Source organism: Spermophilus citellus (assembly GCF_964194105.1).
Source record: "Spermophilus citellus genome assembly, chromosome: 18".
Lineage (NCBI taxonomy): Eukaryota > Metazoa > Chordata > Mammalia > Rodentia > Sciuridae > Spermophilus > Spermophilus citellus.
The window spans coordinates 55412769-55430713 of record NC_138200.1 but is presented as its reverse complement, the minus strand read 5'-3'; the positions used below and the strand labels follow the sequence as shown (position 1 = coordinate 55430713).

General features: G+C 50.6%; 1 protein-coding gene across 8 annotated transcripts in view; it reads right to left on the bottom strand.

The window, feature by feature from the left end:
- Window positions 1-17945, bottom strand: part of ZFHX3 (zinc finger homeobox 3) — a 270299-nt gene that overhangs the window by 140485 nt on the left and 111869 nt on the right. For 6 of the 8 annotated variants that reach the window (XR_014019598.1, XM_081273798.1, XM_081273797.1 and 3 more), the window contains exons 2-3: window positions 13811-16572; window positions 8115-8611 (exon numbers count right to left, since the gene is read on the bottom strand). Coding sequence is in view for 7 of the 8 variants with exons in the window: in XM_081273798.1 (XP_081129924.1) it covers window positions 8115-8611; window positions 13811-16526 (3213 nt within the window). In the remaining variant the exon portion in view is untranslated. The remainder of the gene's footprint in view (window positions 1-8114; window positions 8612-13810; window positions 16573-17945) is intronic. The other 2 variants (XM_081273801.1, XM_081273802.1) reach the window with 1 other exon arrangement.

Genomic DNA, 17945 nt, shown 5'->3' with positions numbered 1-17945 from the left:
ATTCCATCTGGGAGTGGGAGGTGGGAGAGACTGAAAGTGGGAGATGTGTCTTTTACAAGAAGTTTAGGGCTTTTCACCTCGAGGATGGGAGGGATTTCAACTATTCTGACAAAGCGATAGTTATCAGAGTTTCTGAAACTGTATACCTCTTTTGTAGCCAGCACCTGGAAACCACTCATGTGGAAATGTGCAGTCAGGAAAGCCACCTGAATATAGACTTCTGCACACAGAGAACGCCCATGACCTTCAGAATTTGCTCCCCCTTTTTAAAGACAAATGGTGAGATCACAATCCCCATTAAAACTCATTAAGTGCCAAGTTTTCAATTCTGCAAATGCAATGATTGCTCCGAAGTGAATGCAAGTGGTTTATTTGTTGCTCCATTTAAAGTTTTTATAGGTGTTCCACATCTGGGATGATGGAGCAAAACGAGTTTTAAGGTACCATAAAACAACTCAGTCCCTCATCTGAACCCCTGCTGCTCTTGGAAAAGTCTCTCGTCCCAGAGTGTCGGATGAAGGCAATGAATCCAAGAAACGTCCCCTCCGGGAATGTGCCAGAGGGAAACTGGAAAAGGTGAGAGGGTGACATTTCATCCGTGAGACTGCAAATGCGCTGAAAAGAGAACCGGGCCTCTGTGCCCCTTCTGATGCCCCGATACGCACTGCCCCACAGAGACCTTCCACTCATCCAGACCTACCGTGATCCAAAGACCATGTAGAAGATGAGGACAAGATCAACACACGGCTTTTCTCGTCGTCTAGGAAAGGAACTGTTGGATAACTAGCCATCCGACCGGAAAGAAGACAGGGCTCTAAATCTCACGGTACACAAAAATATACAACACACCACACGTAAAATCCACTCCTTGTGGATAGAAAATATGAGAGAGACGGGGGGAGGTACTGAAGAGATACCCGTGCCTGAGCTCTATGGTCATGCTCGATGGCTCGTGACCTGGTCCCCCCCCTGTGCCTCAGTATCCCCACTGAACATACAGAACACAAGGAAAGATAAAAGCAGTTCCTAGAAACAGGCAGCACAGCGCCTGGAGTGCCGTCAAGGCTGGGGAGGTGTGGGCGCTCGTTTTTATTATGTTGTAACTGGAGCAAAGGGAAAGCCTCCCTGGGAAGGGAACAAGTTGGGACCACAAAGAAGGATGGACAAGGTGGACATCAGAAAAATGGAAAGTTTCTGAATGTCGAGATGTGCTGCAGGCAAGGCTGAGAGGATGGGAGGCTCAGAGAGATCCACAAGCAACCGAGGACGGCCGGCTCAGATGACCAAGGCTCCCCTCAGTCCACTGTGATGACTGGTAGGGCCACAGCAGGAAAGCCCCCGAGAGGTGCAAATGACCCAGAGTTTGTGCAAAAGTGCTCACCGATCCATGAGTACAGCCTCTTGTTAGAACAATCTCATCAACCTCACAATGAAAAGAGAAAAAAAATACCATGGCACTGGGCACTGTGGGAGTGGAGCACTGCCTACAGGGAGGGGCTGAAACAGTCACTTTTTTAAAACAAAAAAAAAATGTAGAAAAATACAGTTCATTGGAGGAGTTTCTGGCTATGGCTAAGCAAAGAAGCGGGGGATACATAATCCAACAATATTTTTAAAACTTTTTACCGGTGCATCTCATTTATATAGAATGGGTGGTCACCTTTCTTAAGGACCACTGGAATATTACACAGGCATCAAAAAGAATAACCTAGGTCTGTATTATTGACCTGAAATGATTTTCAATGACAAAAAGTTACATGGAAAAAATAAGTTGAATGCACAGCACACACCTACATCTAGAGTTTTCTCAGTAAAAAGTGTGTGTGTCGCGCACGCATGTACATACACACAAATGCACGTGCACTTTTATCTGCAGAAACACTTTCTGAGTCCAGAAGGATACAAACTAAACACGACAGTGGTTTGCTTCTGGAGAGTGAAGTTGGGGAGTAGAAAAAAGACTTTCACTTTAAAAGGTCTTTAAAAAATACTTAGAGATTGGGCTGGAGTTGTAGCTCAGTGGTAGAGTGCTTGCCTAGCATGTCTGAAACACTGGATTTGAATCTCAGTACCATATAAATATAAATAAAATAAATGTCCATCAACAGCTAAATATTATTTTAAAAATACTTATATTTTTTAAAGGGGGGCTCAGGGATGATACTGTTAACACACATATCATTCCAGTTTTGTAGAACACCTATGTCACATACAAAATTAAAGAAATAAAAATGTGTCACTGTGTGATACGATTAAGCTGGGAGTCATTTTCTCTCATCCTGCCGGAGGTTTCACAACTTTTCTTACAGGGATCACACGCTACACATATTACTTCTACCATAAAAAACAAGCAATCTCCATTTTATTTCTAGCCTACACTTGAGGCAAACATGGGGTGTGGACCTCGTAAGGAATAGTTAAGAGTACAGCAATATTTTATCAGGGTCTGACACCTCCTGTCCTATCCCTGGGAAGGACTGGGGGAAGAGAAGGAGGGAGGAAAACAAACTTTGCATTTAGAAAAAAAGTCTTAGGTTAATGGTTGTAAAACTGGTTTTTCAACAAGTGGAGTATTAAGCACTGGACTTAAAAAAAAAAAAAAAAAAACCCAGACACATCTAACACAATTTCAATTCTATTATGTGGAGTCTCAGTGAGGAGCCTGAAGGTAACACTGGCCTGACCCCGACTGTCCTGATGTGAGGGTGTGGACCATGCCATCACCAGAGGGACCCGGGCCCAGCATGAGGCTAAAGCCACCAGCGGTATGCATGAAGGCTCGCCAGGGGATTCCAACAGAGGAACACGTCTCCCCAGTGAGAGGCCAACCCTCCACCGCGTGCAACTGGCCGTAAGCTGAGCAGACGCTCCTACAGGGGTGCAAGAGTGTCCTGGTCCCAGCATGAGCCTGCCCCCGCTAAGGACGCCTGGCCTTGCAACCTTCCTAGAGCGCCCCTCAAGAGGACTGGTCGCAGGAAGAACTGCCACAGCCAGCCTGGGCTGGGGGCCCTGGAATAGTGTCCCAGCCCAGGCAAGGAGCCCCACTTCCCGCCAGCCTCAGGGATCCAGGAAGGGAAATGAACTTCAGACTCCGGAGACGGAGGGCAGGAAGGCTAAATGTGCTAAAACCAGCCCAAACATGGAGCCCTTCACACCTTCTCAACCACCTCAGGAAGGCTCCAAGGTGCAGGCAGAAGGCGACAGAGGTGCGCACTTAACGACAAAGAAGTCTACCTAAGGAGAAAACAAGGGTGGAGGGAACTGGCTCTGGAATCGCCATGGGACCAGCGTGGGAACACGCGACCACCTGGGGGGCGCCCCGGAGGATCTGTGCTCTTTGCTGTCAGAGCAAGACAAAGGTCACCAGTGGCTGCCTGTGGGCCTCGAGGGTCAGCTGTCTCCTCAAGACCCACCCTCTTCTCCCACTGCACCCAAGATCCGGACGGAGAATGGAGATTTCAAACCAAAGCATCATTTGATGGCTTCTGTCTTCTGGTTTGTCCGTCCGCCACACAGTGGTATTTTGGCTCTACTGGGAGAGTGAGCCCCAGTGAGTTTCTCGTGCATCTGGGGAAGAAGTGAGAACACAGAGCCTGATGGAGAGTCTCTCGTGTCCTTCCACACCACATACTCCTCAGGGGACGGCAAGAGTAGAAGTCCATGGCTGTGTGTGTGTGTGTGTGTGTGTGTGTGTGTGTGTGTGTTGTCTACAACATGCTTTAACTCTACGGCCTACTTCCCGCCCAGTAAAGGTGGCTTAGACACTGGCTTCTCATTTCCTGCGTGCCTTGCTGGCCCAGGGCAGCTCACAGGCGGCCCAGACACACAGCCATGGTAGACGAGCCTCTCTGGTTGTAATTTAAGATTAACATGAAACCTTGGGTCTTGGCCCAAACCAACGGGCCTCAGCTGGGAACTGTCTGGGTAATGGATTCTGGTGGGGGTCTTAATCTACCTGCTGAAGTTGATGGATTGCCCCTCCAAGGACTCTCAGGTGAAGAAAGACAGCCAAGTGAAAACTAGACTCTGAGAGCCAGCAGGTGTGCACGGGTTCCCAACTGCCCTCCTGTCCCAGTCCTCCCCCAAGAAGGAAAGACCATAAATTCCAGAGGGCGCCATCCATGCCCCGTGGACTGGGAGGCAGAATAAGCACAGGAGAGCCTCAGCAACTGCCCCGTACCACAGGCCTTTGTCACTACTGGCCGCTGTCCTCATTAGGATGAGCAGGGGCACCCCACATCTCCATGGGGATGAAGCGGGTGGGGAGGGGAGTGAGGTATTTACATGTAAAGGCCGAAAAAGGTGGAACTGAGGTCTTGGAGCTCGGCACTGGTGGAGAGCCAAGGACCCTCTCCCCAGCACACTTCCAATCCAGCGGAGTCACTAAGCACAGAGACCAAGAGCCCAACATCCTGGCTCTGCTGCAGGCTCTGGCAGAGGCCCCCACAATGGTGAGTGTTAGGACACAGATACATGACCATGAGGGCCTGGATGAGTGCCAGCCACTGTTTAAGACCAAAAAAAAAAAAAAAAAAAAAGCCCAAGGAATTCCACCATGAACACTCTGCAGAAGTCCCCTGGGGGTCGAGAGGAAGAAATGGAGCTTCCATCTGATGCCCTGGGCTCTCCAGCCTTCCCCCTCTCTGCTCTACCTCTAGGAGGCGGAAAGAAGAATACAGTGAATATTAATCTCATTTAAACACTGGCATCACACAGTAATCAAAACTAGACAATTCCAGGCAACAGGGATAGTATTGCCAGGCTTCCGCGATTAGCCCAACCCTTTCTTGCGTCTGGATTAGAAATCATCCCGGGCTTTCCGAAAGTTCAGTCCTGACACAGCAGCATTTGGGATCAAATGCTCGGAAACCAGAAGTGTTTCTGGACTTGGGATTTTCTCTGACTTTGGAATATTTTCACATACATAATGTTTAGAGATAGGTGCATATACATAATAGTTGCATATGTTTTAGGGATGGGGCCCAGATCTAAAAGAAAAATTCATTTATGTTTCATACACACCTTTTGCGAATATCCTTAAGGGAATTTTGCACAGTATTTTAGTGCACCTGTGTTCTCATGTGTTATATCACATGAGGACAGGTGTGGGGTTTTCCACCTGTGGCATGAGGTTGGTGCTCAAAAACTCTCATGTTTTGGAGCATCTCAGATGTCAGGTTTACAGATGCGAGATGTTCCACGGGTACCAGCATTTGTGACACCAAGGGCAATAACCCCGGCACCGGTATGAGTTCAAATGGTAAACCAGAAAGCCACGTCACGGCTTTTCTCCTGAGGCCACGGCTCTGTTTCCTCCAATATGAGGAAGAGGAGGGGGATAAAGCCTCTGCTGAATGGAAGAGGGCAGGGGACCCACAGGGAGGCCACTTCAGTGGGTGCAGCAAAAAAAGCAACTTTGGGGGGGGGGATCTCCCTGGCTGATCATAAATAATTAGCCAGGAAACCAGGATGGGGTGGGGTGGGAAGCCCAGCAGGGACAAGTAAGGCAGGCCGTGAGTGAGAAGAAGCCCGGTGCCCTCCCAGGGTCAGCGCATCTGGAGCGGTTTCTCTAGCAGACAGTAAAGAACTCGATTACATCCAGTTAACTGGGCTCTAAACTGATTATGCATGTGCCGGGCTAATGGATTACATTAGCAAGAGGAAAAATAACATGTAATCAATCTCCATTTACTACAGGCCACACCAGGGCCTAGAGGAAAAGTGACTCTCAAAGCACCTCCAAACCCCACCCCGAATTCGTGGATGGACGAAACACAGTGAGAGGGAGCCCCCTCAGTGGCCAGAGAAGTTTGTCTTAGTCACACTGAGGGATAAATGGGCTCAGGGCAAGCATTGGAATGATAATGCTGTCTGCGTAGTCCAGGAAATGAGTGGGAGAGCTCTGCACCCTCAGCAGAGCCTCAGCAAGCAGGGACATTCATTCCCCAATGACAGATGAGGCCACACTGAGGACCTTAGGTTCCTGGTGTAGGAAGTGCTGCCCAGAGCCTCAGGGGCTGGTCACCCTGGTGATGTACAGCTGAACACCCTATGTTGGCATCTTTCCTTTGGATGCTGGTTCCCAGACTTGACCCACATGCCAACACTTAAGACCCCTAGACCCATTCATTCCCCGTATCTTGAGCAAGAGCATCCGCCACCTTAAAAAAACAAGACAGAAACTAATAAGGCCCAGGAGGATGCTCAGAAAAATCAGACTGCTTCTTCCTAACCACCCCAGAAACACCTCACCCTGACTGTCCGTGTATGATCCATGGACATGGTTTGGGGGACAAAAGGGATATTCTTAGCAAGTCCTCTGGTTCCCAGGTCCTTCAAAAACAAAGCCGAGGGCCCGACTTTCAGTCAAACCTCTGGCCACGTGCAGAATTCACCGTGCACATTTTAAAACCTAAACGGCAATCTTTGCCCTCGGATAGAAGAGGCCAGCTTCGTGGCACCTCTAAAGGACCCTTCATCAAAGTTGTAGACAATCTTCAATGGCCACACTGAGCCCTTTGTACAAATTTTACTCAGTTGGGTCCTTTGGAAATTCTTTTTTCCACTGTTTTGTCCGTAAGCTTTTCCCGAACATGTCCACACCACCCAGTGGCCCGTCAGATCTCCAGTTTCAACTGACTGCAAAGAGCCTTTTCTATCAATGGTGGCACAAAACTCAGCCAGTTCAGTGAGACGCTTGCTCACTGAAGATACGGGAGTTGGCTGCGAGCTGTCCACCTTCCCAGTACATGACAGCTGGAGTTAGCAGACAGTTCCAGAACATTCTACCCACACTTCCTCACTCTTGCTTTCTTTTTTTTCTTTCTTCTTTTTCCTTTCCCTAAAATGGTTTCTTGTCTGTGGTATGAAAGGGTCCCACCACTCTGAGAATGGGTGACGACAAGATGAATCAGTCACTGACCCAGCACAGAGCTGTGTGGACAAACTTCCTTACATGGGGGTCTCCATTTAAAATGACAGTAGAAGAGAGGAAGGGTCACACTCGATCAGGGCCAGCAGAAACGGGACCCTCCTTGGCCCACGGATGTAAGCAATGGTGTGAAAGGAAAGAGGAGAGACTGATAATAAAAGTGAGGAAAATGGAAAGAGAGCGTGAGGGAGTGGAAGGCGTGTGGAAGCAGGCCCGGAAGATTTATGGCAATTCGTACCTGATTGTTCATACTAAAGCCATTATGGGATGATTAGAGAAAAAGGTGAGGTTTTAAGTCCAGTGAAAATCAATAGAAACGTCTGGAGCAATCCTGCCTGCAACTGAAAGGACTATTTACAGTATCCGGGGCCCCTCCTCCTCTGTTACCGCCCATGGAGTCCAGAGGAGGATGGGGGAGAGGTCAGACAGGAGGGGTGGACAGGAAAAGGGGAAGGGGACAGAGGACGGAGGGGCAAGAGGCCCAGGGGAAGCCTAGAAAAAGTGATCAGGGGAAGGAACAGAAAGGGACATCAAATACAGGAGCAGGGGAAATAAAGAGCCAAGGGCTCCTTCCCTGACCCTGCTCTCCCCAGCATGTCTGCAGCCTTGCAGCCTACCGCAGGGCTTGCTCACTGCGTTCATCAGTCACCTCCACCCCGCCCCAGAAAAAGAACAGAAGCTTTGTGAAGGCAGTGACTGCGTGAGACTACTGTATACGCTGACCTAAGCGCATGCTCAGAGCACTTGGTACGCACCTCTGGTATGCAGAAGGTGCTCAGTGTCTGCCTGTTGGCTGGATGAGTAAATGAAGGAACCATCCCGGGGACATGTCCAGCAGAAAAGAAAATACAGAGAAGGGAGAAGAATGGAAAACAGGAAGCCTGTCTTTTGAAGGAGAAAGATCCATCACAGAATCGGAGGGTGAGCACGAAGAGCCAAGCGTCAAGAAAGCCGGGGCAGAAAGGGCACCACACGATAGTGCTGGGCTGCTGTAAATTAGACCTGCCCCCCGAAATGGGGCACCCCAGGACAGGAACCTTCTGCCCCTTCCAGGGCCAAGGTGCCATGCAGCATCCAGCGGAACCCTGATGGGAACTGTCCATCCCTCTCCAGTGCTCCCCCATCTCTACGCATTCACACTCCATGAGGTAGCAGCGCCTGGGCCCCTAGGAGCCCGTCTTACCTTGTACAACTTCAGGCTGGCCTCGTGCCTGGAGTTGACCGTGTGCAGCCGCAGTTTCTCTAGGCTGTTGGTGTAGTAGTCGCAGGCGTTGCACTTGAGGTGCACAGGGTTGCCGATGGCCACGCACTTGAGCCTCCACTCGTTGGCCTTGCCACCCTCCTTGATGTGGGCCACCAGCTGGTACTTCTGCACGTGCTTGTCTGTCTTGCAGTGCAGCTGGAAGTTGGCCTTGAGCTGGGTGTTGTAGCGGCAGAGCTTGCACTGGTACGAGTCCCCCATCACGGCCTTCCACTCGTCCTCCGAGAGGCTGCGCTCCACGTTCATGTGCAGCCCCAGCATGTCCAGGTTGTCCGTCGTGAACTTGTTGCAGACGGCGCATTGGAAGAGCTTCAGCGACGGGTCGTTGGTCTGGATGAAGCTCTCGCCCAGGTTCATCAGCTCCTCCGACACCAGCTGCCCACCCCCGAGCCGCATGTCTAGAGGGATCTCACCGCCCACTGTGGGAAGGACAGAGGAAGAGAGTCAGAGGACAGGCTCACGGCAGAGGTACCACCCAGCCCTCCGCCACCCTCAACTGGGATCCAAGGAGACCAAGGTCACATTGCAAGTGTTACAAGGTGTTACTAACTGGAAAACAAAGTCCACTCGCTGTGTTTGGCTCTCTCCTATGAATACTGTGGGGTTTGTGGAAGCCTTTATGTTTTCCCTCCTTAAGAAAAGAGGACCTAGGAGAAGTCGCGCACCATCACCTCTTGAATTACCCCATTCATTCCCTCTTTCAGGATCCAGGGAAAGTCAGACATCAGTGTCATTCAGTGGGTATAACATAAGACACTCTAGAACTAGAAAACAGTATGGCTGCAACCCATGACCCAAGCCTATGTCCAATCCCAATGGGGCCTCGGATTTATCTAAAGCAGCTCTAACGTAACTTTCTGCGATCAAGGAACTAACTGTTTCATAAGCATGCGGTCCCGGGCATCGTCACCAGCCCTGTGTGGCTAAGGAACACTTGCAAAGTGGCTACTGCCATCAAGGAAAAGAATTCCTAATTGTAACTAATGTAAATGTAGAAAGCCACACGTGGCTAGTGGCCCCCATACTGCATGACACAGTTCTAAAGTTAAGATTTCAGGAATGATCTCTAGGCTTCACCAGCTCCCCGAGTCAATGTCCTACCTGTCAGTCAATGCTGCCAGTCCCTCTCCCACCTCACCACTAGGACAATCTCCCTTTTCTGAGCTGCTGCACCATGAAAAACGTAGGTCTACTCTAGGCCACATCATGTTCTCTTTGTCAGTCGTGGATGATCACATACAGAGCCACATAACAGCTGGCCTCCCTTTCAGGGGGCAGCCTTATCCTCGTTGACCCTCTACCCAGTGCCTAGCCCACTATACCAATTCCCAAATATTTGCTGGGCCACATGGTCTCAGAAAGAGCCAAAATGATACATGTTCAGGAAGCAGGTTGAAATGGGCAGTGAAAACTCCAAGGTCAGCTCCCAGTCCCTGAAAGGGATCTGAGAAAGACTCCCTCCGTCTCCAGGTTCCTTCTCAGTCCATCACTGCCCCATATCACCTGGGATCACCTCACCTCTACTGGTGGTAAGTGAATACAGGAAGCTCTTATTTACATCAGAGAAAGACCTAGAAAGAACTGCCTGCCCTCCACGGCTTAGAAGCACACAGTCACCCAGAGAGGTGAGCATCGGCTTCTATTTTCTGCCTCTCCCCCTAAATACAATAGCACACTTGAGCTATGAGGTCTGCCCCCAACCCCCAACTGATATTTAAACTTGACCTTTTACATGCGGTTGGGCTGAGGTTATTTATTTATTTTTTTAATGACTGATTAGAATCCAAGTTAGTGGTTCATCAAAGTGAAGATTTTTTTTTCCCCTAACGATTTTCTTATTTACACAACTCGGGGTACCTCACGTGAAAAGATCAGCGCAGGCTCCACTAAGCAAGACTGGCAGCATTTGAAGCCTGTGAACATTCTAGCAAGTCACAGAAATCTTCGCACATGCATTCCGGAAGGCTTAGGAAGCCTCCTGCTTGCTGTCTCTTTTGCCATCTCTCCTGATGAGAGGAGCCATAACTATGACATTCTTTTTAGGACAAGAGAGAAAAAGGAAAAAAAAGAAAAAGAAAAAAAAAAAGCCCACTCTATCCCTTAATGGGTACAAAGGCCAGGCAACATTCACATAACATGCACGGTGTTCAGTTAAAGCAGAAACTGCCCAGAGGGTAAGGCAAGGAGCAAACATATATTTGTTTCTGATGCCAACCACCTGAAGCAGCAAATCTTTCCCACTTTTTAAATTTAACCTCAGTGCATCAATATTGCTCTGAAGAGAAATTCAGCTGTCACTTGCTGGATGCCTGAGTAAAACCGGAAGTCCTTAGAACACTCAGAGAAAAGAAGACCCTGTTCCCATCCCAGGCTCTTAAGATGAAATGCAAATCATAGAACACAGGAGTGGTGAGAGGAGCCGGGGACAGGCAAACCCAAACTCACACAGACTGCAGAGGAACTCCAGGGCTTTAGGATCTCACAAATCACAAATTCATGAGGCTAGGAGGAACTTATGAGATGGAGGAACCTCACCCAGTTGGGAGGGGATCCCTTCCTGAGTAGGAGCTCAGCAGGTCTTCACTCTCAACCCGGCTGGAATAGTCTCAGGAAGGAGCAGGCGCCATCTCCTTCCACACAACCAACCTTAGCACTGGGGATCTGCACCCTGGCATGTGAGCCCACCAGGAACTATAGCCTGAGAGAAGCACGTGGATTACAAAACACATCCTAGGATGAACAGCAGAAGCAGAGCCTCATGGAGGTGTTCTGTGGCTGCCTGGCTACTCAGGAAACACCCAGATGCCCCATAAGCGACCTTTCCTCAGTGGAATGTGCTGTGCTAATTTCATCTGAAGGGATGTCTGGGAAGACACTCACATGGTCTCAAGTCTAATACCCTGTCTACTAAGAGCGGCTGAACCAGACCAGTACAAGGGGTGCTAACTTTAAAGTCCTCCGGAAAGTAAGGAACCATGAGAACAAAACTGTAAGCAAGAGAATATTTCACAAAACCCCTCTTTACACCTTCTGCAAAACCCAGCGATCTCTAGTAACACCTAGAGCTATTTTATAAATGGCCTAAGAGAAAAAAAAAATCAGTGGAGCTGCAGATAGAACTGGAAGTTACACCTTTTTTTCATTTGCATATGCTGGTTTCTCCTACTGAGGTTATCCAACCGCAGTTAGTTACAGCCCTCTTGACACTTCCTGTCACCCTCCACATCCACTCAAGCTTTGTGACTGTCATCATCTCAACAGACCTCGTGGCCCAAGGAAGGCACAGGATATCTCCAAAGACTCACCTCATCTGACAAGTGGTGACATTGGAAACACAAGGGCCCTTCTTAACTGAGCTGGATAAAGTCCCTGGAGGGAAGAGCTCTATTCTCTTCAGGAATTATGTGTGGCTCTCCCGCGGGTATCTAGAACACCAGGATTCATTCCTCTGTTTCTTCTGTACCTACCACAATACCCAGGATAATGTGTGATGGACTGCAGAGTCATGGGTACTTGGTAGAAAAGCAAAATCGTTTCTCTCCTTCGCAATTCAAGCCTTCATTACCCATTTTAAAGGTAATGAAACAGACCTCCGTTTGACCCAATATGAACCCCTCCATTTTCTGTCTTTGTTCCATCCACATCATGTCTGCTTGACTCCAAAGATCTACCTCCCCAGATTTTAAAATCACCAGACTAGAAAACTCCAATTCCAAGTGGCTTAAACCAACAACAAAACAACCTTAAGAGCATCGAAGCCCATCTTCTATGGTGCATGGAGACAAAGAACATGACGGATCCCTCTGTCTTTATGATTAACCCGTGGGTAAGACATCCTTAGGACATTCAGTAATAAAGGATCATAAAGGATCAACGGGTTAACGATTCAAAATGGAACAAAAGATTAAAATATCACAAACTCAAAGTGAAATAAATACAAAGCAGGAAAAGCAAAGAGAATGCTTTCAAATATAATTCATCAGCAAAAAAATATTATCACTGAAACACCAGACAAACAGAGACCCGCCGGCCAGTGAGGTCTCACCCCCTGGTATCCACCTAAACCATCTCCGAATGAAGGCACTTGCTCACACTTTGCTGCCAAGAACAACTCATTCCCACGTCAGTAATGGGATACCTCTTAACTCAGGCCATTGCTGCTGATCCCAACAGGGTTAGTTAGCAGTCAGGGAATGGCAATCAGGCAGGACCCCCAACTGAGGCATAAGAGGTGGGTGCGAGAGTGGCTCAACCACCATGCTGGCCTTCACAAACCAGTCTGTAACCTTTCTTGCTAAAATGATTCTCACAAAAGTGGCTGTGACTCTTTCTACCTACAGACCCAGTTTTCGGCATCCAGATCCTATATACCCTTGGCCTTTATTGTAGATACATTAAGTCAATTGTTAAGACTTGATGCTATGGTTTGGATAAACGTCCCTCCAAGGCCCGTGTGTCAAAAGACCTTCTCCCCAGAATGTGGCACTACTGGGTGGTAGAACCTTTAAGAGGTGGGGCCTAGTCTTCAGGCCCATAGGGGCGTGTACGCATGAAAAGGATGCGGGGACCCTGGCCTCCCTCTTCCTCTCACTTCCTGGTCACCGTGAGATAAGCAGCTTCCTTTGCCCTGTACTCTTGCCCTGATGTACTGCCTCACCACAGGCCCAAAAGAGTGTGAGGCCAACTGACTGTGGACTAAAGCTTTCAAAGCTGTGAGCCAAGATAAACCTTTTATCTTCATAAGCTGACTATCTCTGGCATTTGTTACAGCAACAGCCAACTAACAAACTAGTGACTGGACATGGCCAGCTCCTCTAAAGCACAGCTACCACTCATGGCAGCAAAAGGCTCCATTAACCAGCTCCCAACTGCTATTAAAACTTAGCTTTCTTTGACAGACAACTTTACAATTCATTCATTTTTCATCTATCACACCACTCATTAGGATGTCCCCAGGGCAATTTAATTCCCAATTAATTCCCAACTACACTAATCACCATCATCCAAAATAATAAAGAAGAACACGTCTCTTTCATCAAGATCCTCATAAACACAAGGAGAACTCTGAGAAATCTCTGGGTAGCTCTCAGTTCAGCAGAAAAACCAGCCTTTGGTTATTGGAATAAGGTATGCTACGGTTTCAAATTTCTCTTATTGAGATGATTGTCCCGATTTAAATTATTGAGATAATTGTCCCTATTCCTCTTATTGAGATGATTGTCCCAGCTACAGTTTCCTGTAAGTTTTAATAAATATTTAATGGAACCCAAAAGTTTTGAGTGATTATGGCGATTTTTCAAATTGAGAAAGAGAGAAAGGACAGAATGGGAATAGAAAGGAAGGTTGACCATAAGCCAAAAACTAGAGGAAACACTTAAATTTTAATCCTGGCCCTATGTAGCCAGAGTACAATCATAGCTCTGTTGAGTGCATAAGATCTTCCATATGTACACAGAGTTCAGGGGATTCTTGAGGAAAAAAAGACTTGATTGGAAGACACTCCACTTTACACAAGGCAACTCAAGGAGGTAAAAACCAACTGGACTCCCTCAGCCCATCTCCACTTTCCCCAGTGAACCGCCTACCCTTAAAACAGACAAACACGTGGTCAGCCTCACCTAGAGCAGGCGTCATGGCGGCCATGGGCCCGGTGGGATCCAGCTGGAATCCACTCATCAAGAACTGGGCATCAGAGGCGGCACTGTCCATCTTCAGGTTGGGCAGGTTCATGTTCTGAGCCAGGTAGTACTGGTACAGCTCGGCCTCTGCGGGCGAGGGCAGGCTGCCCAGGCCCAGGTGGCGGTTATGCTGGATCTGGGTCATGTTCTGCTGCAGCAGCATCATGTTGTGCATGTGCTTCTCACTGGTCATGTGAATGCGGAGGTTCCTAGCCACGTTGGTCTCGTAATCACACACCTCACACCGCCACGTGGGTTTGGTTTTTGGTTTGGTGGGCGAGGGGGCCCCGCAGGAGCTACTGATGTTGGCTGCTGCTGCTGCTGCCGCTGCCGCCGCCGCTGCCGCCCCAGCGGTGTGGCTGAAGACCTGCTCCCCGCCTCCGTTCTGCAGGTTCTGCATGTTGTTGAGATGCTTGTCGGACTGCATGTGAATACTGAGGTTGCCTTTGGTCGTTGTGGAGTAGTTACACACCTCGCAGCGGAAAGGCTTGTAACCACACGTGTAGCTCTCGCCTCGTGCCAACCGGGGGTGGGGCTGCCCGCTTTTGCAGTAGACGCAGGAACCCCCAGGCTCCGGGTGCTTCTCCTTCATGTGTGCCTCCAGCGTCTGCTGGTACTTATAGTGCCAGTTGCACTTGGGGCACTTGAGTGTCTTACACGAGTTACGAGAATGCATCATGGTCATGTGGCCGCCCAGCGAGCGGGAGGAGCCCAGGACCGTGTCGCATTTGGGGCACTCCACGCCACTCCCCGAGGGGCACTCCCCAACCCCCAGCTCGCAGAGGGAGCCAGCGTGCTGGTGATGGGGGACAAAGCCCCCATCGTCGCCCTCTGTGCTTTCATTTGGTTCTGGTGCTGTGGCATTGTCTTTATTGGCACTTTCGTCAGCGAAGTCCAGCCTCCTGCCGCCCTCTGCCACGTTGGCCCTGACGCCCTCACTGTTAAAGCTTAAACGATTCCTCCTGTTCGCACCATCAAAGACAACAAAGGAAGAAGCGGAATTAGAACTAGTAGAAGCTGTGCCCCTCGACAGGGTCTGGAGCACATTAGGCATTAAGGGGGAGTTAGAAATGCTTTGGTTTGAGAGAGCAAGGTCCTTTTTGCTGCTACCACCTGCCGCGGCCCCGGGCTCCTCAGGGGGCCTGTCCTCCAGCTCATCGTCCAACTCACTTGGAAAGAGTCCTTTGCAACCCTCGTCTTCCTCCTCTTCTTCTTCCTCCTCCTCCTCTTCTTCCTCCTCCTCTGCCTCTTCTTCTTCCTCTTCCTCTTCCGCCTCCTCCTCCTCGGCTGGCTCTGCTTTCTCCGAGAAGCAATCGGGGTCGCCCACTTCTTGCTTCTCTCCTTCAGCTGCCCCAGAGTCCTTGCCCTCTGAGGATTTGGTAGGACTGGAAGCCAGAGGCCCCAGGGGGACTGAGGTAATGGGGGTCTTCAGGACCGAGCTAGTGAGCCCGCCAAGGTTCAAGAGGGTGCTGGGGGTCAAGAGACCAGCCTGGGGCTGCTCAGGGCCAGTGGCAGAGCCGGCTGGGAGAGCCTCCTCCCCTTCCATTCGAATGCCACTAAATTTACCATAAAAACTATGTCCGGGGCCTATGAGGTTAGCTGTGGAAACTAAAGGGTGTTGAAAGTTTTTGTTTTTTGGTTCCAGAAAACTTACAAGGGGTTCCTTGTCTTTGCCGATCCCTTGGATGATAGCGGAGATGTTCTTATTGCTAAGAATTTTCCGCTCGTCTTCACTCAGGGTCATTCGATGGTCGTGCACCGCGTGGGTCACAAATGAACGGACATACCCGAAGGAGAGTTTGCACAAGAAACACATCAGGATGGGCTTCCTCTTGCCGTAGAGCACAAAGCCATCGAATTTGGACAGGTCCACATTGTTGGGAACATCTTTGGATACGCAGGAGCTTTTGGCAGAACCGTCGCTGTTCAGGTAATCCTTGTTGCTTTTGTGTCGCACGTCAAAAACGCGGAAGCTGTGCAGGACGGGGCTGAGCCCCGCCAGGGCTGAGGTATTCGGGAAAGCCTGGTCTGAGCCCTCAAACCATTTCCCGAAGGATGAGGCTATGTGGAAAGTGTTGATGATCTGCGGGTACACGGGTGCAGCACACGAAGGGTCCCCTGGCTTGCCCCCCGCCCCGGGGAGAGAGTTCAGGAAGAGCGAGGGGACAGGCCCGCTGCCGCTGCCGCACGCGCCCCCGCCCTGGGTCAGCTGGCTCAGGCTCTCCACGATGTACGCGGAGCCGTCGGGCTGGTAGACGATCTCCCCGGCCAGGTTCTCCACGTCGCTCTCCTCGTCGCCCTCCTCGCTGGTGTCGCTGGCGCTCTCCTCTCGCAGGGGCGGCGGCGGGCGCGCGCCGGGGCAGTGGTGCTCCATGTAGGTCTGCAGGCTGGCGAAGGAGGCGGCGCACTCGTTGCAGCTCACCTCCTTGCTGGCGGGCTCGGCGGGGGCCCCGGCCGAGGCGCTGCTCTCCGCGAGGCGCTCATTGAAGGGGGCCCTCAGGCCGTCCAGGGGCCCGTGGCTCTCGCCTGTGGGCTGCTCCATGCTACTGGGTTTGTCGGGGAGGTGGGTGCTGTTGAGTTCAGTCCATTGCCGGTGCTGAGGGATACCGCACCCATTGTCCTTCCCCGAGACGACGGGCGAGTCACAGCCTTCCATGGTAAGGCCTGCGTGGAGCTTTCATTGCACCCAGTAAGGATCGGACCTGAAGGGCGGAGGCAAGGGGGGAGGAGGGAGAGAAGGGAAAGAGAGAGAGAAAGGAAAGAGGTTAGGAGGGCCGAGGCTAAGGTCCCGCGCACACGGAGCGCTCTAAGAGGCTTCTGTCCACACCCACAACACAGAGCCCAGGGCCAGCCTGGCACAAGGCAGGCCTGGGGACCTCGCCCCACGCAGGCCAGCACGCAGAGGGCCAGCAGCACCTGTGGGCATCACCGCCGGGTCCAAGCAAGGGGAGGGGCACGGAGAAAAGGGGTCAGGAGCACGCGTCTTTGACTTCAGGTGGCCCTCTTCTTCTACCCCTGGAGACCAGTTCAAATGTCCACGGTTTGCCAGCACAGCTTCAAGTCAGGGCCGGCCATGAGCCACAGTGCAGGAGGGCTGTTACCTCTCCAGCCCCCACAAGAGGTCACAGAATCCAGGGCCTCCCACATACAGATGACCCACACACAGTCATCCAGGGCTGACTGCACTGTCGGTGGGACAGGGGGACACCAGGTAGGGACAAAGTGGAGGAATGTTTAGCATCCTCAAAAAGAGGATGGACAACTAGGACAAGTTGGCTGATGTAGAGAAATCCCTGCTGCTGCTTTTACTGACCATGCATCTACTTTGGCAAAGAGGATCTCTGAAAACTACAAGGTTCAGAGAGCCAGCTTACAGGCTTGGACACACCCCGACGATGTCCCCAGGAAGACTAGTGGCTGCATCCCTCCTCTGCAGGACTCTCATAAGCATCAGTCCCATTCCCTAACCAGTAAAACAGAAGGGCTAAATCTCCAAACAGGCCCAGTGCCAATTCTGACCACTAAGCAGAAGACAGGTCCCCAAATTCCCATCTGCTCCACCCCAAACTTGAGAGCTCCCTGGACTTGGTTGGTTTTAGACTAAGAATATGTAGATGCAAAGCATGAGTTTGATATTTCCAATGAGAACCAGCCAGATTCTAGATTTGGCAACTCCCCCTCAGAAAGTTCTACCTCATCCTGTCTGCAGAAGCCCACTGACAGTGTGCTTGGTGGCTTTTGCTATCTTGATCTTAGCCCAAGTCCAGACAGCAGCTGGGCTCAGCAAGCCCCAGTTCCACACCTGCCTTTTAGGATATTAGTTGGTACCCAAGCAGCTGTCTTGCAGCCCTAGGGCTTTTCCGCTTCCGAATGCCACTGATCTGAACTTGCTCTCTGAGACCTTGTGTCCCTGGGGAAGGCGGCACCAGATCACCAGCCACCAGGCTCCTGTGGCAACTTCATCGCTGGGGCACTTCTGTCGAGATACTGCTACAAGCAACTTAGCACCTTGCACAGCATGATCATTCACCCACAGACCCCAGGCCATCTTCCCCTGCTCCTCGTCCTCGGAGGA